At 46.8% G+C, this 24,278-nt stretch overlaps 1 protein-coding gene across 9 annotated transcripts in view; it reads left to right on the top strand.

Moving 5' to 3' along the window:
• Nucleotides 1–24,278, top strand: part of BCAS3 (BCAS3 microtubule associated cell migration factor) — a 548,857-nt gene that overhangs the window by 511,173 nt on the left and 13,406 nt on the right. For 4 of the 9 annotated variants that reach the window (XM_075013782.1, XM_075013780.1, XM_075013781.1 and 1 more), the window contains one exon: nt 6,437–6,502. The exons of the other annotated variants lie outside the window; for them this stretch is intronic. In XM_075013782.1, coding sequence (XP_074869883.1) covers nt 6,437–6,502 — 66 coding nt within the window. The remainder of the gene's footprint in view (nt 1–6,436; nt 6,503–24,278) is intronic. 9 annotated transcript variants of the gene reach the window in all.

Genomic DNA, 24,278 nt, shown 5'->3' with positions numbered 1-24,278 from the left:
GCAGATCAGAAATGAACAAATAAGAAAGGAACGTAGAGCTGTTATTTCCTTTCAGTTTCACCAGTGCATCCCCATTGATTGTAATGGGCCTCAGTTTCGTTGGGGGGTTAAGCTCATAGAACACAGATCATATTTAGGGCTCAGTATTTAGCATATAGAAAATGTATATGAGTGAAAAACAAAGGTGAGCAGTTTTCAGGGAGATGTAATCACTGCATTAAAAGTCTTACAAAAAGACCGTTCTCCCCCCATACACATACATCTTTCCTACGAGTCATCTTTCTACAGTGTATATGTATCATACACAAAAACATGAACTGTAGGTATCATAGTGCAGTAGTGGCATTACCTCAGCTGTGCGTAATGTGCGTAGTAGCCCTCTACTCTCTTGGTGGTGGTGTTTATGTTATGCTCCGCACATTTTTCTGCTTATCTCAGGGCTCTGTCTTGTCAGTACCACTTTTTTATCTCTGGAACTGTGATTCCAGGCTCAAATCCTGGCAGGAGTTGGCTTAATACAGACGATAAAACAGATTCCTCAGGCCAGGTCTATACTAGGCGGTACAGTTGATTTCAGATACGCAAGTCTACTATGGCAATTGCGTAGCTAGAATCGATGTATCTGAAATTGACTTACCTGACTGTCTTCACTTAGGAAGGTCGATGGGAATGTTTCTCCCATCAACCTCCCTTAGTCCTCGTGATAGCAAGGAGTACAGGGGCCGACTGCCGACCCCAGACAGATTTCGTGTGTGTCTACCAGCCGCATGAAATCAAACTCTGGAAGATCAATCCTGACCAGGTCCGTCTTCCCAGAAATGTACATGTGCCCTAAGGTTCTGAATGCCTGTTCATATCCTCCTCTTACCCCATAATAATGTCTGAACTCAGCCCACTCCTTTCATAAGATCCTCTTTAGCAGATGACCTTACTAAGGATCCTGTCTTACTCTGCTGAGATGTGAAAGATCCACTTGCCCAGGGAGTCACCCAGCATCAGTACCATGGGGTGGTTTTTCTCAGACAGACTGGCAGCCAGCCATTTGCCAAACAGCTGCGTGTCACATTAAAGTGTTAGCAGCTCTATACTGGTGAGGAAATCAGAAAAAGATAAATTGATGGTGTATCACCCCAGATCAAACAGAGAAGTGCCCTAGTTGGCTTCTGGTAAGTAGAATTATTTTAACCCCCACACACATCCCCAAAAGCTAGCTACGTCTTGGCAGTCTATGGCTGAATTAGCCATTTGTCTCTTTTATAAAAACACACAAACTTTTAGCCCGGCCCTCGCTTCTTAGAATTCCTCTCTGCCCAGCCAGCCGGATGAAATGACAGCAAAGACATCTGTGTTGAAGAACACCATACATTTGCTTTCCCCTCCCCCATCATTAGTTTACGTATTGCTACTGACTCCAAATGCAGTATTTATAGTGCTGCGTTGGACCCAAAATGAGCCACTTTATAATCCGTATCTCTAATTGTCCTAAAAAGTGACTGATTATGATTTAAAGTGCTGTGTGGCTTTAATCCTCGTTTATGCGTCCTGAATACTATGCAAAGACAGTGTTTAAAGGCACCTACAAAAATGCAAAATGTAATGTGAACTGCAGTGTAAAAGAATAAAAATGGCTGGCACTGCGTTGGCACACGGGCTGTATGCCTAGTGCACAGAACTGCTGGATGGATAGAAGGATGAATGGACAATGGAATGGACAGGGAGACATTATCAAGTTTTCCATTGGCTCTGACATGCTCTTACTGGCAAGAGATATATAGATTCTTTTAATGCCTAAACAGTTAGGCCATAGTTGTCATGTGGATTTGTGTTGTAATCAGGATTGATACTTATAATCGTACAGATGAAACACATGCTCATAATTCAAGGGTCCATTTTTTGCAGTAGGTATGAACTAATTAATTCTTTGTTTCTGATTTATGCTGTGACTTGGAAATGCAGCTGTAGCTATGTTATTTTATCAGTTTTCCTGTTTTAGAGCTAAATATGCTGAGTACCATAGGGGCAAATTCCATCCCCTCCTCTCTAACTGTTCCTCAGAAGCAAAGAACCCAGGTCAACTGGATTCTGTAGAGGACAAGATCCAGATGACACCACATGACAGACACGCCCTATGCATACAGTGGAACCCAAATCTATAGGGTAAGGGGTCAGCAACCAAAATAGCAAGAAGGGACATTTTTTTTTGAATTTGGTAAAAGACGCAGTAATTCAATAGCTGCAGTGCATGTGAATAAGACTTTATTAGCAACGTGACCAAAAACAGATACAGTATCATATCCCACAGTGCACTGCAGATATTAAAGGGAGGCGATATCCAACGTTGGAGATCACATATCATCTGCTTTTTGGATATGAGTTGTTCATTTTGGGGCTTTTAGATATTCACCGTTAAGCGAAAATCAGGAGGGGATTTTTTTTTACTTTGCATTTAGAGTGTTAGGCACCACAAAATCCTTAAAGAACCGCATGTGGCTCCAGAGCCAGAGGTCACAGACCCCTGCTATAGGTGCTCCCTTCACTTCCCTGAGCAGCTGTGGTAAGGGATGTTAGGAGCATGATGAGGCTTCAATGGCCATGGTTGGCTTTGCTGCAGCTTTGCAGCAAAGTGGGGAGGCAGGGGGAAATTGCATCTCGGCCCCTCCTCCACAGCTTTGGCTTGAGCAGGTGGTTTAACCTGCAGACTGAATTGCCTCTGCACCATTGACTTGCATGCGCCTTTGCAGCATGTGAGTAATTCTCAGCAGTTTTGCAGGTTTACCGTTGTTCATATAATGTGCAGAGATAATTCAGTGAAAGGTACTTTCAACAGAGTTAACTCACTATGACGTCTAGCAAGGAGAAACTTGTCTGCAAAGAATAAATCACGAATCACCTGTAAACCATGTGTGCACACAAAGACCACAAGTATATTTCACACTGATTTGGGGTATTTTCCTAGAATGGGGTAAGGGAGTCAGCCTTCAGGCTGCTTTACATTGATTGTCTTGATGCTGGCTGTGCCGGTATCCCCATCAAATGCAGTACTATGAGCATAATGGGACTTCCTGTCTGACTCACTATCCTCAGATGATTCTAAAGTCACGTTACTGTGCTATTCTACTAAATCTTCTTTAATAGGCGGATGTTTAAAACAAACAAAAGGAAATATTTCTTCCTGCAAGGCACAGTTAACCTGGGGAACTCCTGGCCAGAGGATGTTGTGAAGACCAGGACTTTAACAGGGTTCAAAAAAGAACTGTATAAATTCATGGAGGATAGGTCTATTGGTGGCTATTGGCCAGGATTGGTGTCACAAAAGCCTTTATCAGAAGCTGGGAATGGATGACAGGGGAAGGATCACTTGATGATTACCTGTCCTGGTTACTCCTCTCATGCACCTGGCATTGGCTACTGTCAGAAGACAGAACACTGGGCAGGATGGGCCTTTGGTCTGACCCATTATGGCCATTCTTATGTTCTTATGTTTCAAATTATTGTGTGCATCTCACCCTCAGTGTTCTATCGCTACCCGTATAGCTACTTTATTTTGCAAATAAGACCAAAGTGCATATTATTTGGCAATCTTGGAATACTTGTGTTGCTATATGCTTGTCAGATTTTTCTTTGTAAGGATTTTTCTTTGTGCTTTCTTACTGATCATAAAACTTAGAGTCTTATGTTAAGTCAGTTTGCATCCTAAATCATACAGCTGAATAACAATCTGCTTCTCTAAAGTAATTTGGGTCAAGTGTCAGGAGTACAGATGTATTCCAGGAAAAATCCTGTATTCCGACACTGCAAAAAAAAAAAAATCCCAAGTGTTTACAGGTTGGGCTCACCTCTAGCTCCCAGCAAACTTTTATCATTGCCATTATCATGATCAATGAACCAACCTGATTTGTATAGAGCAGTGAGAACAGGAGATTTATTATATTGGAAACCCATGCAAAAACACATCTGTTAACTACCAGCTTTGGAAGTTTAGGAATAGAAAAGGTCAAGGAGTCAAAGTTCCCCCAAGATGTGGTTAAGGCACAGCTGTTTCCTAGGCAGTGGAACACCAGAGCATGAGGAGACCAACAACACATCAGACCTTCTCTGGCTGCCTTCACCCTGTGGATCAGGTACCCGTTTTGCAGTTGAGTAGCTGTTCACTGTGAGATCGAGCAAAACTTAAAGCCACAGTCTTCAGGACTGATATGAGAAAACGCACCATGTTTTTATACATGATCCACGTTAGGATCTGTTGTGGAGTCTTGCTGACTTTAAGGACCAGGCTCATGCTTTGAAGACTGAAATGCATTTGATGGAAGCTCCTGATCTGAAACTAATCTGATGAGTGGAATGTAGGTAGATGTGGCTAATTGAGCTTACTTCTCAGAGATTGGCCTAAACTGGATCTAAAACCTGGATCTGAACCTGTGAACTTTAGGAAAGTTCGGAATCAGCCTGCGTGTAGAACCAAATGTGACATCTGGTTACCATAATCTTACCCTGGGCTGAAACAAAATCCCAGACCTGAATATTTTTGTGTTTGGGGAGGAGAAGTTTTTAAATCCTTATGTGATTTTTGTGGTTTGTGCCTATCTCTTGAAGTTTCATGAGAAGGAAGAAGGGACACAGTGTGGGCATTTATTGACTTCAAAAAGATGTTCATCAGCCCAAACTTGAGGGATGGTTGTATCTCATTCTCATTGATCGCAGCTGCTGTTGATCCTCTGCCAATGCCGAACAACTTCCATATAGAAAATATGCGTAAGGTCGAAAGCTATGCATGTGGAGCGCCAAGATGACTAGACACCTATCTTGGGATGTTTACTCCATGGAACAGAGTTAGCCACACAGTGACTGTCAGAGCCTAAAATGAATTGTAAATAGTTAAAAAGAAGAACGTCCCTTTCTTCCTTCCTGCTCTTTCCTTTCCTTCTTCCTTTATTTTAACGCAGGGAATGTTGGTCCTTCTCTTCTGTGTCAGTCTTTTCTCAGTTCCAATCTTGAGCTGGGTGGTGGACAAAACTCTGACATAACTTATTTGCTCTTGGAAGTGCATTTTAGGCAATCAGGCATATGCTCAGGTTTGATACAAAGGCAGCTTGGGACGCAAACACATAGACGCATAAGATGGAATTTCTGCTAATAGTGGCCTTTGAATGTCTGGGACATTCATCTCAGGCTCTGAGACCAAATACTCCACTTGGAGAACTTCAGGAGCACCAGACAATTTCTATATCACAAGATTTATCTGACTAAAATCTCAGCATTTTCTCAAGTTATAAGGGTATTTCAGAGGTACTTTTTTCAAAGAACTGCATGGGAGAAGCACACATTTACCATCTTTATCACATTAAAAGATTCTCATTCAGTTACCTCTCACACAGTGTACGGCAATGCAAGTTCCTCCAGGTACATTATGAGCACAGCTCAGGGATATAAATGTGTATCTCCCATCAGTAGTGTCAGCCATCACACAGCAGTTCCTCAGTTAGTGAAATTAATGCATCTTCACCATTATCCATGGAGCTGCACTGATTTACACTGGGAGGGCATTTGGCACTGAATGCCACATTTCCTGTATGTCACACTGCAAATGTACCCACGACACATGGTATTTAGTGTTGTCTGTTCACTTTTAAATTTCACCCTGTCATTGGTGAGATCTCACTCTCTGAAATTTCTTCAGGATAATACGTCATTGCCCTCCCTCCAGTTTTCTTCTGCACTGTGTCTGTGGATTCTTATCTCCTTTCTAACGCACCCTGCATCTGCTTTCAAGAGCTTCGTCTCTTCATGTGCCATGTGTGTATGCCTGTCTTAGCTGGTAAACTGTATACATCCTGCTAAATACATTAGAGGCCCTAAACTGGGGTTCCTATGATCTTTGTCCCTGCACAACTTCAAGCTGTGCACAAGCGTGCATTTTATGTGACTGTCCATAAACTTTTCCTTAACAGACAAATGATACACACTACGGGGCCAACGATGCATTTTTAACTTTATAAGTATTACAAAACTCTTGGAATGTTGGCTGTTAGCCCCTTTTAAACCTGCACTGTAGAGAAACAGCAAAGGTCTTCAGTTTTATGCCACCAAATCAACTGTTTCCCCCTTAAAGCTTCTGTTAGCTGCACAGAGCTTCAAAAGAGCGACTACATTTTTCACTGAAGTTTTTATTGAGGGGTGCTTTGAATAGAGATGAGGATGCTGATGCTAAAAATATTTCCAGTATGAATTTAGGTTCATTGCCATTTGTAGAAAAAACTGCAAGTCTCATGATGTTTCCAACGGGAGTGGACGAGCCAAGAGCCCAATCTGGCTTCATAGCGTTCGATAACCAGTTGGTTGATCTGCATTTATTTATAATCAAATGTTGTGTGGGTAAAATCCTTCTTCTTTTTATTATTTAAAAACAAATTAAAGAAATATTTTATTTTTGATACAGACACAGCCGTTGAAGTAGCAGTAAAAAGCATCTCCACAGAGAGGCACATGGCTTTGAAATGTTTTGGTATGTAATATAACTGCGTTGTTATCAGGTCTTTAACTTTTGCACAGAGAATATTTCTTATTGTTTCAAAAGCAAAACCTCTATCAGATTTGAAAAGGTTTTCAGAAATGTCCGGTACACACATAAGATGGTAACAAAGGGAAAAAAAATGTAAAATGCTTTAAATCTTTTGACAGACAACATTGGTTTATCTCTCTTCTTACCCAAACAAGAGTTTCTTTCATTTTTTAAGTCAAATTTAGGATTCTGCTGTTCAGAGCAGGGAGGTCACAAGGCCCTAATCCATTTAGCATTGACTGCCCTCTCTTGTAGTGCGTCTATTAGTCAGTAATTTGATTTGTACCTATTCATTTGCAGTCCCTGCAGGAGCTCTGAGCTGGCCCCAAGTATAATTGGTGCTGTCTCTATTTTTACATCATTAGATTAGCCCCGACTCCTGGCCACTTGTTGTCTGCGCTTGTCTGTCCATTTATACAACCTAATGTAACACAAAATTCATTACTGATCACATTACTTTCAACTCTGAAACCAGCCTTGTGATAAACATTTGGTTAACCCTTTCTTCCCGGTGTGCCAGCTTAAAGGACAGATGCACTTTCACTGTGCAGGAAAATCAATATAATAATAAAACAAAGTGGAATCACATTTCTAGACTTGTCATTCCTCTTGGAGGAAGAAATGGAAAAAATGCATGAGGTGATTAAATAATTACCGCATCCATGCATCAGCCACGAGCATATGTGAAATGAGGCCAGAGGCATCCTTTCTGTCATAATATGAAGAAATGGCACAGTGTAGGAGCAGCACTTAATTTGAAACTTAATTTCTTACTCATTGTTCTCCAAGTGTTTTAAGTCTACTGTGCAGACTGTAATCAAGTTATGAGATTATTGGAACTGGATATTTGCTCTGTCTCAGAGCAGTTAGCAGGAAAACAATTGACTTTCTCCTTAGAGATTTGTTGTTGTTGTCTAATGATTAAGTAGATTAATTCTCTTACAACGATACACTTACTCCTTATGAAATTCTGAACTACACTTCTTTTTAGCATGGCTTTGCTTGCATTTTTCTGTCCTGTGCACTAGTCTGCTTTTAAAGAAATAGCGTTTTGGATCACTGGGGCTTTCGCCATTGATTTCAGTGGGAATGGGAGCAGGCCATTGTCCACCTGATCCATCAAAGAGCTGAGTATCCTTTTGGCTTCTGTACTTGGGGGCACTCAGGCACCATACTGTGTCATTCCCCCAAGATAGTGTTTGCTGCTTAATGGCATATAGGTTGGTACCTGCAAAAATCTGTTGGTTTTTAACAAGTTTGAGTCATTTTCTAATTGCTTTGCGTGGTTTGGAGCACTGTCAGTTGACTTTTTTTTAATATGTTCATTCCTTTATTATATCTTCCTTTTGAAAGTGAAGGACAGACCTCTAGAGCATCGACTACAGGGAACAATCCTGCACTGGCTAGCCAAATAGGACTCCTTAGTCTCTAACTTCTACAATTCTGTTGTTCTTTGTGGTTTGGGTGACCATCCGTCCCATTTTTGGCAGGACAGTCCCATATTTCAGGTGCCAAAAAGGCGTCCCAACTTACTTTACCAAAGGGACTAATTGCCCCGTATTCGGTGCCCTCCTGGCACGCAGGCGCAGCTGCTGGATGGTGAGCACATACTCACACGCCCTCCAGCCACCAGAGGGAGCCAGCAGGGGCTCTGCAGAGGCAGAGGTACCTTGGGTTGTGGGGGGTCAGGGTGCTGGCTGCCTCCTCCTTCCGAGCTCCCCAAGGCATGGGGAAGCCGGGAGTCCAGCCCCGCTGCTCTGGCAGAGGTGGCCAAGAACTGGCCTGTGAGGACAGGGTGCACCAGCTGCTTTCTGTGGCTCTGCACTGCTCAGCAGCCCCACAAGCTGCTCAGGGTTTGAAAAGACCAGCACCCAGCCCGACGCAGAGCAAGGGCCATGTGCTGCCCAGGTGTCCCTCAAGCCATGGCTCCTGGGGCCCCGCACATGTGCCCTGCTGAAGCTAGGGCCTTTCCCATGGGGGCAGCTGTGGGGTGTGACATGCCTGGCCCATCCTGCCCCGCCCCACACATGGACAGCAGGCAGCTATGCCCTGGGTGCTGCGCTCTGCTGAGTTGCCAGGCTCCCAGAGGTGGGTGGGGCACCCGGACCCCCAAAACCTGTGGGCTGTGCGGGGCCAGGGGGCTGGCACAGGCAAAAGCAGCAGAGCTCCAGGCCCAGCCAATGGGGCTGGGGCGGGGCACGGGGCTCTGCTCTGGGCTCTGGCAGGTCTATGAGGATACCCGCGCCCCCCACCCCCACTGGCACCCTGACGTGGGACAGCTTCTCCTGGGCAGGGCAGCGCTGCCGTGAGCTTCCCAGGAGCAGTGACACACCCCTGCCCCCCCGTGTGCTCCAGGCACCCCATGGGATCCAGCCCATGGAGCATTCAGTAAGTGCCCCTCACCTGGCTGGGATCCCTCGGCTTCTCCTGGGCCCTGGGGAGCAGCTGCTCATGGCCCCCTCCCTGCTGCACTCCAGCCACCCTTGCCAATGGCCCCCTGCCCGCCCCCCCATCCATGGCTCAAGCTGGTCAAACAGCTGGGGAGCCACCCCCCAACCCCCATATCTCCCTGTCCCGTCTTTGGGATAGGGAGAGATGGTGACCCTATTTGTAGTGGCCGTTGCAGCTGTTTGTGCGCAGGCTGCAGCTTGGGGTCTGACTGTTTCTAGGGTGGTGTAAAGGCCCCCACTGTCCAGGATCTGATGGTTTGCCAATACTTTGTGAACCAAATCCTGCTCTGCCTGGTGCTGTGATAGCAGAGGGAGGACAAAGGCATGTGTGTGGTCTGTCCCAGAGTTGGCAGGCCAGGGCTGCACCCCAGGAGGAGGTACATGCGTACCTGCAGGTTTCAACATCCTGTGCATACACCATCGGCGGGCAAACATCTGCTGCTGATAGCACTGCGGCCTGGCATGTGGCGTCTCAGAAGACCTGAGTTCCCATTTCAGCTGTGCGATAGACTTCTTCTAAGTCCCCCCAGGCTTCTCTTGCATACCCCTAAGGGCATGTGTACCACCAGTTGAGAAATGTGGTCCTAAGGTAATCTGAGGTCTTGAAATAAGTGCTGTTCAGCCTTCCCAGATCACTCTCCCCTTTTCAGGAGTCAGAGTTGGTTTGCATACCACCAAGTGACACCTCATTTAAAAACTACTTACTTAGGAAAACATGCAAAGCTATGACAGAATACTACTACTGAAAACTTGTTGACTTTCCTCCACCTTATTATCAAATAGATGAACTGGAATAGAAATATTGTACTTTCATTTCAGCATAAGGCATATGAAGCAGTAGAAACAAGCCACTGTCTGAATGAACTTTCAGATTGTACTGACTTTACTAGTGTTTTTATGTGCCTGTTGTAAAACTAGGCAAATATCTAGACTAGTAGATGTACCCCCTGAAAGACCTCGGTGTACGCCCAAAGGTACTTGTAGGTACATCCAGGTTGAGAAACACTGACGTAGTAAAGTACTTTGAAAGCAGTGGGTGAAAGACGCTACGTAAGTGCCGTAGAACTGAGTCACCACTGTGCTACGCCAGCTTTACGTCTGTGTAAATATACCAAACTTGTCCCATCAGTAGAATACTGGAGTGCAGCAGTGAAGAATCAAGATGAAGGCATTCGTTAGTATAACACCCAGCTGGCTTGGAAACAGGAGCAGCACTTCATGTAATTTTTTCCATCCCTGTGCGGAATACATTTTATTTTGTGCACTGAGGCATGTGCAGATGTAGAAACACAGGCTGCCAGCTGTGGGCACTCTGCAAATCTCTCCTGGGTGGCCGCCCAAGTGATCAGCTTACGGAGAACACTGGACAAGGAGGCACAGGGTAGTGTACTAAATTAGGATACGCCTGTGCTTTATGTCAGGGTCCTGCCCCCCTGCTTAAAGAAGATTGCAGAGCCCTCTCACCTAGCTCCTTGGACACCAGCAACTGTGGTTTGGCACCATGGGCTCTGGGGCAAGGTGGGGGGGACCCATTCACTGTGCCCTGGAAGGGGCGAGGCCAAAGGTGGAAGGGGCGGGGCCTAGGGCATTCAGCCCTCAACAGCATCTTGACCACCATGTGGGGGCATCCTTCCTCCTTCACAGCTGTGCACAGCAGCAATTGAAAAGGCCCACGAGCTCTGGGCCCATTTGAAATGCCAGACCCAGGGGCAATTTCCTCCTTTTTCTCCTCACCCCTTCCACTATCAGCAGGCCTCTCATAGAGACCACAGCAGGAGATTGTACCTCCCTTCCATGCCGCAGAGACTTCAGGGCAAGTTATAGCAACTGAGTCTGGATCACCGATCCCCTGGCCAACGCCCCTGCATGTGCCAGGCCACCATTGCTGTTATAATCCAGTTGGTAGGAGAGGAGGGAAGGGCCGACAAATAGTTGCCCAAGTTAGGAAAGGCACTTAGTCCCTCTGGGTATGTCTACACTTCAGTTAAACACCTATGGCTAACCCAGGTTGGCTGACTCCAACCCTCAGGTCCCAGACTGAGGGACCATTCCATTTCAGTGTAGGCTTTCAGGCTCAGGTTGGACCCTGAGCTCCTGAATCCACACACACACCCTCACGGTGTCCAGTGCCCCAGCTTTGCCCACACCCCAAAGCCTACCCCACCTCTAAACAGCCCCTTAGCCTGAGTCAGCTGACATGAGCCACTCACAGTTTTTAGTTGGAGTGTAAACATACCCTGCTGTGCCTCAACTTACCACCTGTAAAGTGGGTATAAAGCCCTGTTCTTCCTCACAGGGTGTTACAGGGGTAAGTATGTTGTAGACTGTGAGGCATGAAGGGAATCACCTATAAGTATTTTAGGTAGATGGATGGGTGCTGATGCTGGAGTAGTGGCAACAGCATGTGTGGAGAAGGGCTGATCAGGGTCCAGGTTGGTGAGGGGAGAGGATTCCCCCTTCAGGCTCCCCTTTATCTATCTTAATGTTCTATACTGTTGCCCATATTCCTAGTATCTGAGCATCTTCCACTACTGCAGATTCCAGCATGCATTTTATTCATGCTTTGAAAATCTATCTCCTTGCTTAATTTGAAAGCATGCGCTAACAGAAGCTAAATCCTTGTTCTGGCCTCTATGTAGCATGTACGCCAGCCTCTGGTCATTAATGTATTGCTGTCTGGGTTATGAAAGGAAAAGACCCCAAGTTATTGAAAAGCCCTTATAAAGTATGCATTGTGCTCATTAGGGGAAACAGGAGGAGGAGATCGAATGGAAACCATGTAAGCGATGCATTGTTAAGCAGAACTGTTAAATGAGCACTTCTTGTTAGAAAGATACAGGAAAGCATGAGTCACATTAAACAACAAAATATACAGTAGCACGGCGAAATCCTTGTCAGTAAAAAGGAGGTCAAAGATCAAACAAGTTAAAATGCATCCATACAGGCCAGTCTCCATGTCACGCAGCCACAGGGGCCTGTGCTTCGCCACTGTGTCCGGTCTGTTGCTCCTCAGACCTACGGCCACCGGGAGGGCTGCAGAAGCAACTCAGCTCCTGAGAGCAAAAAATACCTTTGGGAATACTGCGGCTGGCTCACGTCAGTTGACTCAGGCTGGTAGGACTCAGGCTAAGGGGCTGTTTAGAAGTGGGGCAGGCTTCAGGGTGTGGGCAGAGCTGGGGCACTGGACACCGTGAGGGTGTGTGTGTGGATTCAGGAGCTCAGGGTCCAACCTGAGCCTGAAAGCCTACACTGAAATGGAATGGTCCCTCAGTCTGGGACCTGAGGGTTGGAGTCAGCCAATCTGGGTTAGCCATAGGTGTTTAACTGCAGTGTAGACATACCCAGAGGGACTAAGTGCCTTTCCTAACTTGGGCAACTATTTGTTGGCCCTTCCTTCCTCTCCTACCAACCGGATTATAACAGCAGTGGTGACCTAGTACACACTCACTATGCAGGGGCCTTGGCCAGGGCTAAAGCACCATGTAAGCCTCCTAAGCCCACAGGGGACAATAAGGGTTTGTGGGGTGGAGAGAAATCACAGGAGGTTCCAAAGAAGACCCTACTTTCCAGTTTTGGTGCACAGACCCTTTTCTGTTCTGGTTTCACGTTGTCGGCTGCCTGGCTTTTAACTGGGTGAAAGTTGGATGTCGATCATTTCCCTAACAGGCTTCTCAGGAAGGCTGTCAGATCAATAAGCTGAACTTGCCAACAACCTGGTCCTGCTAGCCAAGCTCGGCATTCTACCGCAGTGTCTAAGAACAACAGGGCCTCACTCTGATGACTTGTTTTTTCACCCCACTCTTGGCACCTGTTCTGGATTAGGCCCAGGGCTCCATAACTCCATTTTGTTTAAACCATTCGCTTTAATGGAACAAAGGAAATGTGCCCTGGCATTCTTATCTTAAAATGAATTGAAGTGTAGTTTTATTGCACATCATGAGTAATAACAAGTGTGAATAGATTTGAAAGCATAAATAATGATGTTGTATTCATATTTTAATCTGCTGTGCGGGGGGTGCCTTGGACTGTGTCATGCCAAGGCCCCACCTGTTCTTAATCTGTCCCTGCTTGGCGCGCTGGCTGTCATTAGACACAGAGGTGACTGGTGAGGTGGGACTTGGGAGACCGTCGGTCATGTGACTCCCCTTCCAGCCTGGGGAAAGGCTGGGACAATCTCCCCTCCACTCCAGACCCGCCTCTCCCCATCCCTGCTCTGCCCCGTCCCCTTCCCCTTGCAGTGCCTCACCTCTTCCCCCAGCCATATGGCCTGGGGAACAGGCAGGGGTGTGGGTCCCCACTCTGTCCCACGCTCCCAGGTGGCAGCGGAGGAAGCGGAGCAAAATGGTCCCAACTCACTCTGCTCCTCTGGCTGCGTCACTCCACTTCCTGCCGGGGAGTGTGGTGGGGCTGGACACCTGCTGTGGGTGCCAGACTCCCCCACCCCCTACTAGTCCCTCTGCTGGCTGCTGGTTGCCCCTTTGCCTCTCCCACCCATGGCATTTGGGGGCATGTGAGCCTTCATACCGCCCCCCATGTGTGGTCTCTGATTAGAGGGGAATTAGTCAGGAGGCATTAGCCATTGGCAAGGGAAGTAAGGAAGGATCAACAACCGAATGAGGGGGAGGGGAAAAGAAGAGTGATTTACCTCAGGGGAAAACCTTATTGTCTATCACTTCAGCCACCTCCTAATGCTTGGGACTGTCTTTCAAGAGGCCACACTTCTCTCTGTAACCAGCAGGAGGTATATGAATCTAACTAACCCACCTACCTACCTAACTAACCAAACCTCATAACTAACCTAGCAGCCACGCAATGCAACCGCTACTTCAGAATAGTTTCGAAGTAGCATTTGGCTTGTTTTGAAATAGGTAAACCTCATTCCAAGAGGAATTGCCCCTATTTGGAGATAGCTATTTCAAAATAGGTGCTTTTAAGACAGGGAATTGAGCCAATTTTGAAATAAGCCACGGTGCATCCAATGGCTCTGTTTCGGAATAGGCTCTGTGCGTGTAGGTGATTTTGAAATGCGTTTTTGTAGCTGTGTCTACACTACAAAAATAACTTGGAAGTAACAGACTTCAATGTTGAGCATCTACACACACCCTACTTTCAAGTTAAACTTGGAGGTAGGGCACTACTCCATTCCCGGGAATGGAGTAAGCACTTCAAAGTTGGGTTCCCTTAACTTCAAAGTAAGGGAAAATGCATGTAGACTCTCTGCTGGCTACTTCGAAGTAGTGCTTAAAGTCAAAGTTAACTTCAACGTTAGCTCCTAGTGTAGACACACCCTGTGTGGAGCAGTGTTATTTTGAAGTGAGCTCTTCCGGAATAGTTTATTTTGAAAGAAGGCTGTTGTGTGAGTGTACCCTATGAAATAAATGGTGGGAGGTGCTAAGTACTTTTTACTCCTCTGGAAGTCAGTCACTCATGATCTGAAAATATTATCCTTCCCCACTACCCCGTTCCTTTCCTTTGCCATGCATAATCAGTGCTTTTTTTGAGCCGGTACTTGCTGGTACTCAGTACTGGCGCCTCAGCATCCCCAGCCATGGGATTGACTGGAGATGGGGGTAGCAACCAGCTGAGTACTGGCACCTCTCTTTTTTTTTTAAACAAAAAAGGCACTGTGTGTAATACATAAATCAATAGAAAAAGCAGTCAAGTAGCACTTTAAAGACTAGCAAAATAGTTTATTAGGTGAGCTTTCGTGGGACAGACCCACTTCTTCAGACCATCAGTTGGTCTGAAGAAGTGGGTCTGTCCCACGAAAGCTCACCTAATAAACTATTTTGCTAGTCTTTAAAGTGCTACTTGACTGCTTTTTGTTTTGATAGTGTATAGACTAGCACGGCTTCCTCTCTGTTACTATAAATCAATAGACTTTTAGTCATTAACATTTATGGGAAAATGTTAATATTAAACTGTAAGTGCAAAGCTGTATCTTATTGAATTCTTCTGCTGTGTTATTGCGAGTCTAATTACATTTTGCATTTAAATAGAAAACAGATGACTTTCTGGACACTCAGGCAAGCATTTTGTGAGTGAGAATTTATCTTGCCATCTAGGTAAACAATGTCTCATCATTTAACAGCTATTATAAATAATGTGGTTTGAAGCACTTTGCTGGGAGTTCATATTGGCTCCACACGGGTTGCACTAAGAGGAGGAAGAATTCAGTGACATCTTGCAGGCATCCGGTCAGAAGAGATTATGCCCTTAGCTCTCTCCTCACGCTGCAGCATTTTTCATCCTTCTCTGTTTATAGTTGCTCAATACTCTCTGCTGCTACCCTGGACAAAAACAATGCAGATCTAATTTTGTTGTCTGTCTTCTTTGAAGATGGACAAAATCAGCCAACCCCAAGGGCTGCTCAGCAAAAATGGAATTTGGTTAGGAGCACAGCATCATTCCAGACAGGTAGATTTAGAGGGAACCTTCAAAAGAAACGTTCTTTATAAAAGTTTGTTAGGTTGGAGAGCTTCAGCTTTTTTTTTGCCTGAGCTAAAGGGGCACAGAGACAAAACAGCTGTTTTTTAAAATAATTTTTATTTGTATTGCTTTCACCTCCTTGACGTATATCAAATTCTGCGATGATACCAGGCAAGAGAGATAGGGCGTTTAGAAAAATTAAATCTAAATGACTTCCCCTATTTTTGCTCTTTATTTCCTCTTTACACTTTGTTGTCAGCAATGACAAGAGATGAGTCTGGTTTTCATTTATTCTTAGCCAACTCCTAAAGTTTTGCTTTATGGTTCTCATTCATTAGCAGGATTTTGATTTCCCAACATTCAGTTACCAGACTAGCGTCACTCAAGGGACCTACACAAAGAGGAGAGGAGGGCCACTCCATCCGCAGGCCCACCAATGGGGAGAGGGCAAGGGAGACAACTGCAATGGGATGGGTGTTTCAAAGGGCCCCAGAGCTCCTGCAGGCAGGGCCTCCAGGCCCCGTTGAAACACTGCAGGGGCGTCCTCGGCTGCTCCGCACAGCTTCTGAGGGCTAGGGGGCATGGCCAGCGCCGTGCTCCAGGCAGTGCTAATGGTTGATTGCCCTTGGCCCCACCCCTTCTGCCCAAGACTCCCCCACTTCCAGGGCATGGAGCTGGGCACCCACATGCACACCTTGCCCTCAGGCCAGCATTGGTTGTTGGCCCTACTGCCCATGCCCAGCCTCACCTCCAGCCTGGTGGCAGGGGGAGGGATTGCCTGAACCAGGTGCCTCTCCCCGAGACTGAAGGCAGCCATGGCCTAGCCGTAGGCTCCCCTGCTACAGCTGAAGTATCCCAGCCCCCAAACTCCCATGCGGTAGCGGAGCAGGCTGAGTGGCCCATTTCTGGACCCTCCTCTCCCCCACCAGAGCCCTTTTCCAGCCTCACCCGGCTGAGGCCCCTCCTCAGACACACACACGCTGCTGCGGTAGAGTGGCCCAGGCAGCCTAGATCCCCCCATTCTGCTGTGGCCCCAGCAGCCAGGCCTGGAGCCTCTCTGCCATGTCCTTGCCCCAGCCCCACCCCAGAGACCACACCCCCAATCAGAGCCTTTGCGCCCCAACCCTTTGCCTCAGCCCCTGCCCACACGCAGAACTCTTGGCCCCGCCTCCGCCACATGTCTTTTGTTGTGTGCACCAATACAAATGCAATGTGTTTCACGTCACCTCCACATCACACGTTGTCACCACACCAGCGCATGTAACAAAATTCATTCTGCTTGGGGGGTGGGAAGAATTCGAGGGCACACTGGTTACCCGTGGTACTTTTTGCTCACGAATTACAAAGCCTCCGTGTGGTTATGTTGCTTTTCGTACCGTGCGTCCCAGGAGAGAGGGAGCTGGTTTTCCTCTGCTGATAGAACTAAGCGGATAGACATTTTACAACAGTTGTTCACAGCTGCTAGACTAGAGAATGGGTGAAATTGTGCCCCAGTTGGAACCCTAGGGGAGTTTTGTCATTGACCTTGTTGGAGCCAGCAGCCCCTCTGATGGCGGGAAGGGAGGAAGGAAGTGCACGGGGACAACTGCACAAGGGTCTGGAATTTCAGAGGGGCCTTGAACTCCCAGCCCATTGAAACACCGGAAACGGCCACCATGCTGGAAGAGTCACCCAAGGCTCTGCCCCTTCTGCGGGGCGTGGAGCAGGCCCCCCTCAAACCTGGCCCTTGGGCTCACGGTGGCTGTCTGCGAGCCAAAGTGCCTGATCCAAAACCCTTTACATTTTCTGAAAATCTCCCATTGTCCTCAGTGGGCCTTGTCTCAGGCCTCGATGTGTAGCCGTTCAACCCTACTGGCTGCCTTTTTGTCAGTGCTGCTTTACACACTGACAAGCCAGGAGAATATTACAGCAATTTCAGTTCCAGAAAACTTGGAGAAGGCCCCCTCAGCGAGTGCATTCCTAGTTCAGTGCGTGGGATTTCCCAAACCCTGCTAATCAGAGGCCTAGGATTTCCAGCAAATGTAGCTGCCATGTGACTCTAACTCAGCATCAAGAATTGGCTGGACTGGGTGTTTTAGAACATCCACAGAAATCCCTTCGCTGCCATTGGCACAGCAGCGTTTGGAAACACACGCTGGTTAGAAAGCTCTGTTTCCTCCTAGGAAGTAGTTTGTATTATTTTGCCTTGAAAAGCGTGTTAGCCCTTCTCCCAGGAGCACTACCAGAGCTAATGGATTATCAGCAGCGCTGTTGTTCAGTAAGGGTTTTCAAGATCTGCCCAGCAGTTAGACATTGAGTCTCATGCTGAAGACTATGCTGTGGCCTTGAAAGGGCCACTGGCAATGGGACACGGCACCTACAGCAGTTCCTGCCAGCATGTTGTCTAGGAAAGCTAGCGGCGGGAGGCGTGCTCCCAGCAGGCTGCTGATGGAGAGCACACAGAATTAGCAACTGCTCCATCCATGTCACGAGGATGTGCACTCGCCCTGCTGGGCCCAAACGCTCCAGGGTGGCATATGGCGGGAAGGTATGAAAAGACGTCCTGGGGAACAATGAAAGCAGAGTACATTACAGAGCTCTAATCTAGCAGAGAATGGCCGTGTCTACACATGCACGCTACTTCGAAGTAGTGGCGCCAACTTCGAAATAGCTCCCGTCACGGCTACACATGTTGGGCGCTATTTCGAAGTTGAAATCGACGTCAGGCGGCGAGACGTCGAAGTCGCTAACCCCATGAGGAGATGGGAATAGCGCCCTACTTCGAAGTTGAACGTCGAAGTAGGGCACGTGTAGCCGATCCGCGTCCCACAACATCGAAATAGCGGGGTCTGCCATGGCGGCCATCAGCTGAGGGGTTGAGAGACGCTCTCTCTCCAGCCCCTGTGGGGCTCTGTGGTCACCGTGTGCAGCAGCCCTTAGCCCAGGGCTTCTGGCTGCCGCTGCGGCAGCTGGGGATCCATGCTGCATGCACAGGGTCTGCAACCAGTTGTCGGCTCTGTGCATCTTGTGGTGTTTAGTGCAACTGTGTCTGGGAGGGGCCCTTTAGGGGAGCGGCTTGCTGTTGAGTCCGCCCTGTGACCCTGTCTGCAGCTGTTCCTGGCACCCTTATTTCGATGTGTGCTACTTTGGCGTGTAGACATTCCCTCGCAGCGCCTATTTCAATGTGGTGCTGCCCAACGTCGAAGCTGAACGTTGACGTTGCCAGCCCTGGAGGACGTGTAGCTGTTATTCATCGAAATAGCTTATTTCGATGTCGCTACATCGAAATAAGCTATTTCGATATAGCGTGCACGTGTAGACGTAGCCAATAAGAGCAGGTGTATGGCAGACCTGCAGGTAGATCCTAGATATGTGATTCCAGCTATGGCAATTGTGTAACTGGAATCCACATATCTACGATTGATGTATCTTGCTGCCCCTCACTAAGGAAGGTCGATGAGAGAAACTCTCCTATCAACCTCCCTTACTCCTGTGATAAAGAGGAGAACCAGGGTCAACTATCAGGACCTGATCACTCGATTTGGAACATCCCCCCTAAGTGCACAAAATTGAACCCCAGAAGATCAATCCAGACTGGATTGATCTCCCGGTGAGTGTAGATGTACCCTAAGAGATGGGTAGCTGTTTGGAGAGAGAGAGAGAGGTGGTAGCCTCCTAGCCAGCCTTATAGCTCGTGCAAAGCCTGCAAGCTCTCAGGCCTAGTGCAGAATCCAGAAGCTGCTTTCTCCCATGTGCAGAGTAGGAAGTCTCACAGAGTCCCATGCTGAAATGCTCCTTGTTCCCTTTTGCTGTCCCAAACAAAACAACACACCCTACAGCTTCCTTTTTCCACTGCCAGAACACTTTGTGCGTGGCCTGGTCGGGAGACCTTCACATAGGGACTCTGTTTATATAGAATTCCCTGGTCTGGCATTAACTCCTCTAAACTTCAGGCAAGAGTTATTTTCACTCAGCCGCATGCTTGTTCAGTCTGCAGGCCACGCCACACATTTGGCAATGTTTTAAAATGTGTATCTTTTTTTAAAAAAAAGCCTAATGCGTTAAAATCAATATTTTAATTATTTTAAAATAAGATTTTCTAATAAATGGATCCTTATTTTAAGCAGCTGGCAGCTGCCTTTTACTTTCACAAGAACTAATACAGGTTGAACCTGTTTTGTCTGGCACTCTCTAGTCCGGCAACATCTGTGGTCCGGCATGGATTTTAGTTAGCCAGATGTCCGCTTATCATGGGTGTGGCCAAGTTTCCTGGGGTCCCATAAAGTTTGTCCAGAACCACCAGCCCTGGCTGTCAGTGTGCTGTGCTGTTACTAGCTCCCCTTCCTCTTGGCGGTCACTGGATAACAGGTAGGACGTCTTCAGGGCACTCTCCTATTTGTGAGTCTGTTGATGGCTGATCAGCCCAGTTCTGGAGCCACAGATCATATCACAGAAGGGACAGGTGTTGATAGCTGTGGGAGGGCCTGCGGAGCAGTTTTTGATGTTCTTTTCTTCTTCTCCACCACTCCTCATCTGCACTGCAGTGGGACCTCTCAAATTGTGCCACCCCCTCACAGATTACCGTTCTCCACTGGGGACACTTTGGGGCAAGGTTCTCCCAAGTGTCGATACTGATGCTGCACTTTTCCATGTGTGCCTTCAGCATTTCCTTATATCACTTCTGCTGGCCCCCAACGCTCCTCTGTCCTTCCTCTAACTTGGAAAACCGAATCTGTTTGGGGAGGCTCTGATCAGACATCCAAACCATGTGATCAGTCCAGCGAAGTTGGTGGGGAATGATAATGATTTCAGTGCTGGTCATGTTGACTCTTCCAGGACACTAATGTTCGTGCACCTGTCCTCCCCAGCGATATTTAGAATTCTCCTGAGGCAGCGTTGATGATATTGGTCAAGTGCGTTCAAATGACACTTGAATGTTGTCCAGGTTTCACATGTACAGTAGCATTGGAACAACCACTGCACAGTATACAAGGAGCTTTGTCTTGGGATAGATGTCCAGGTTCTTGAAGACCCTTTGTCTCAGGCGGGTGAAAGCAGAGCCTGCACGGCTCAGACAATACTGGATTTATCTCTAATTTACCCCTAAATGTCTTCTAAGTGCCCAGGAAGCAGTGGAAGTGTTGGTAATGTTCTAAATGATATTGACTTCTTGTGGTTCCACAAATTCTCTGGTTCGGCGCTGGTCAGGTCCGGAGGGTACTTTTCTAGAGAGGTTCAAACAGTATGAATATGCTGGGCAGAACAGAGGGCCGCATGATGCCTGCAGAGATAGCTGCTGTCAAAGCTCCTTTGCACATGTATTTCCAAGGCCAGACTTCGGTGTTATTTGGGTCAGACACGCCGCAACCTGTAATTTTTGTTTTAAAACAGTCCTAAGCCAGCTTTTGACTTTGTGCCTAAAAATAACTGAATCCATGGGGTGCAATTATTTCTGGGCCCCCAAAAGTGAAAGGGTATTTCTGAAACTCAGGCCTGTGTTGAGAAATTCAGCTGCTTAAAGCAACACTGTTAAATCTAATTTGGAGCAAATGGACTCGTTTTTAAAACGTTGAGCTGCTGACACAGCGGATGAGATGGGTTTATTCTTCTTCTATCATTTCCTCCTGCCCCGGACCCCAGGGATTCATCTCGACTTTCTAGCAATGGGGAAACTTGTTTGGACAGAGTATGTGCATAAGCGCCAGCCTCCCAGCCCCAGGCCTGCTGGTGGGGGTGGGGGGCAAAGATGGCAGTTGCCCCAGGACCCAGTGATTCAAAGGCAGTGACAGCAGCCAGAGCTCTGGACCCTTTAAATTGGCGCTGGTGCATTCACAGTAGGCGACTCTAAGGGCTGGGGAGTGGGTGTGCTTCAGGTAGTGCTGAGGGCCAGCTGCCCTGGCCCTGCCCCTTCCACCCAACGCCCTGCTCCTTCTGAGACCACGAAGCCACCCTCTTCCCACCTTGTCCAAGGTCCCAGGAAGGCTGTTGGCTCTGCTGCCCAGCCCTCTTGGAGCCTCTTTATAACCAATCCAAGCGGAGTCCCTTTGGAGGTTCTTTGCAATGCTTGGCTACACACCTGGGGTTTTCTGAACTTTCTGTTCCTGGATGGGCCTGAACCACAGTGGTGGAAATACCATTAAAAAACAACCCCTTTCCTCCCAGGGGATGTCTGCCTTCATTTTTTGGATTCAAGGAGCTAAGATAGTTTAAATAAGCACCAAGGGCAGCTGGATCTTCAGCTGTTGTGACTCCATTGACTTCAAAGGAACGATGCTGAGTTTCGCCTGATGCTTAGCTGGCCTCAAACTGTTGGTCCGCTTCTCCACATCAAAGCCAGAGTCAGGCTCGTTGGCGCTTTCTCCACCGTGGCATCCTCTACCTGTTCAGGAGACCAGCAGCGACTCCTCCTGTAGCTGTCCCAAATGGTCCAGAATGGTCACTGGATCACAGCTCTTCTGTAAGTAGAATCTGTACCAGGACGCGTTTGCTGTGTGATGCACCCAAATGCATTGTCGAGGTGTGTTTTTGGCAGAGGTGCGCAATTTTCTCTAGCCCACGGACACAGAGAAAACAAAGCTGTAACAGCACGACATGCCCGTCTCCAGAGTTACGCAGCTTTGTCTTTTTCTAAATTAGGATAGTCAGGGAATCCAATTATCTGGGGGCAGGGGAGAAGCAGGTCTTAGACATGAAAGAAATTGCTATGGTTTTGAGGTTTGGGCATGTCTGAACTCTCTTGTTCAGCGTATCAGTGAAATGATGCCCAGACTGTGAGGTAATCTCCATATTTATTATGTTGACATTCAAGAAGCTTTTTCCATGGTCAGATTGTTTCCTAGGACTGCAGAGGTGGGGATGGAGTAGCAGGCCGTGTTCGTCTTCCCACCCCTTGATTGACACGAGCTGCTGTGGTCAGAGGAAAATAGGACAAGCTGTGGTATTCCTGGAGGACACAGGGTCCCAGTCGCACAAGGGGCGAAGTATTTTCAGCCCTTCTTGACTTTGGTGAGGACTGAGGGTGCTCGGTGCTTTTAACTATGAGGATTATATGGAATAGAAATGCTTTGGGCCCCAAGTTGAGGGGAAAGTGGTGTTTCCGCAAAGGCTCTTGAGCACGGCCAGGGAACCTGGAGGTCTGCTTCCAGTAAAGTCATGGGACAAAGTTTTTTTTAATAGCATGGAGTTGTTAAGAGTTGGGAATCTCCCTGGCAGAGTCCATGTCTGGGAGAAGGGTCACTGATGAACCATCAGAGGCACTTCCACAACCCTGGGAGCAAGAGAGCGGAACTGGTAATTTTAATATAGCATTTTCTCTTTAAACATTTTTGGTCTCAGATACACAGACTGGATGCTTGTGTAATTGAAGATAAAAGATAATATTGCTTCAATACATTAAAAACATATATGCACACTGGCTTGCAACAGGAAAACACATTAAATATGACGGTACATTGTAGATATCAAGATCTGAAACTAGTTGAGATGCTTTTAGAAGCAGCATTTTGTAACTTTGAAGTACAGGATTTTGGGTTTTTTTTTTCCACTCCTCTTAAATCAAAACAATTACATCAACTTCTTCATTTACAGGGGGGAAAAAAAAGAACACACGGTTCTGGAAATCTTTCATAAACGGTACATTTCACACTCTGTCCTTCGGCTGCAGAAATCTGTTTTCTATAACCTTGAGATTAGATTTTGAAACGTCACATACATGCTAAAATGGGCAACTTCTCTTTTGAAAATGCCATTTATGTACCAAAACATCCTAAATCTCTTTATAAAAATATACAGCTGTATGAAACCTGAGATTATTTTTTAAAATGTTACAGTCATCATGAAAGTGCCTCTAATGAAGAGTATTGTCTCTCTAAGTGCTTAGTTCTTTATCTGGTGCACTTTTAACCTTCCATAAAATGTTGAGAGTTGAGTCTGGCTGTATGCCAAAGATTTGGGTATCTTACTGTTTATGTACCTGCTTGTTGGGGGTTTTCTATGTTTTTCTTTTTAAAGAAAACACAACACGCTCCCTGTAAATATATTAAAGGGCCACACATGAAAATGTTTTGTTCTTGTCCAGCAATCTCATCCAAGCATTTATGTAAGTTCAGATGTCCTCTTGTGTTCTGTAAGTGTTACTCATTTGGCATTTCAGCATTAAAGTAATGTACTACGTAATAATTGCACAATCTGAGGGGATTTTGGATGTTCAAAAGATTCTGTCTTCAGCCTTTGAGTTACATGTTGTCTTCCAGATTTCCTCATCCGACTTGTTAAACCTGACCACATTTTTCCTGACACACCAGCTTTCATCTCCAATGCCTTACATTATAGATAATTCTGTATGGATTCAACATTGAGTTGTAAGCTAATTCAACAGTCACTAGCATTTTGCATAGGCCACTGATTTCCAGTTTCCTAAGCAGTATTTACAAGTCTTTTCTACTTTGCAAATATAATGTCGCAGCTTCTCCTGGTCTCTGCATCTCTCTTGTTGGAATTGCGTGAAACAGATTCAATACTGTGTTCGAATTTCAATATTCGCGTATCAGATCTCTGCATTTCAAAGTTATCTGAAGTACATTTTCTCAAAGGACTTCTTGTACCCAGAGGCACCGAGACCTCATCTGGGGTGAGTGAGGTCTCTGCTCTATAGCCTCCACTGAGAGCTGCTTGGCCTCTAGCTCACGTGGTAGAGTGCAGGGCTTTAGACCCTATGCTTGCAGGTTCTATCCCTGGGGTCAGCAGCCCAGGTCTGTTGGCATTACAGACTGATAAAAAATTGCTACAACCTTTAGTGCTTAGGAGATCTTTGCACATGCTGCAACCACCTGGAACTTCTTTCAAGCAGATATGGCTAGTCA

The sequence above is a fragment of the Carettochelys insculpta genome, chromosome 19 (assembly GCF_033958435.1).
Source record: "Carettochelys insculpta isolate YL-2023 chromosome 19, ASM3395843v1, whole genome shotgun sequence".
NCBI lineage: Eukaryota > Metazoa > Chordata > Testudines > Carettochelyidae > Carettochelys > Carettochelys insculpta.
Note: the sequence above shows the minus strand (reverse complement) of the source record. Positions and strands in the feature narration are given on the sequence as shown.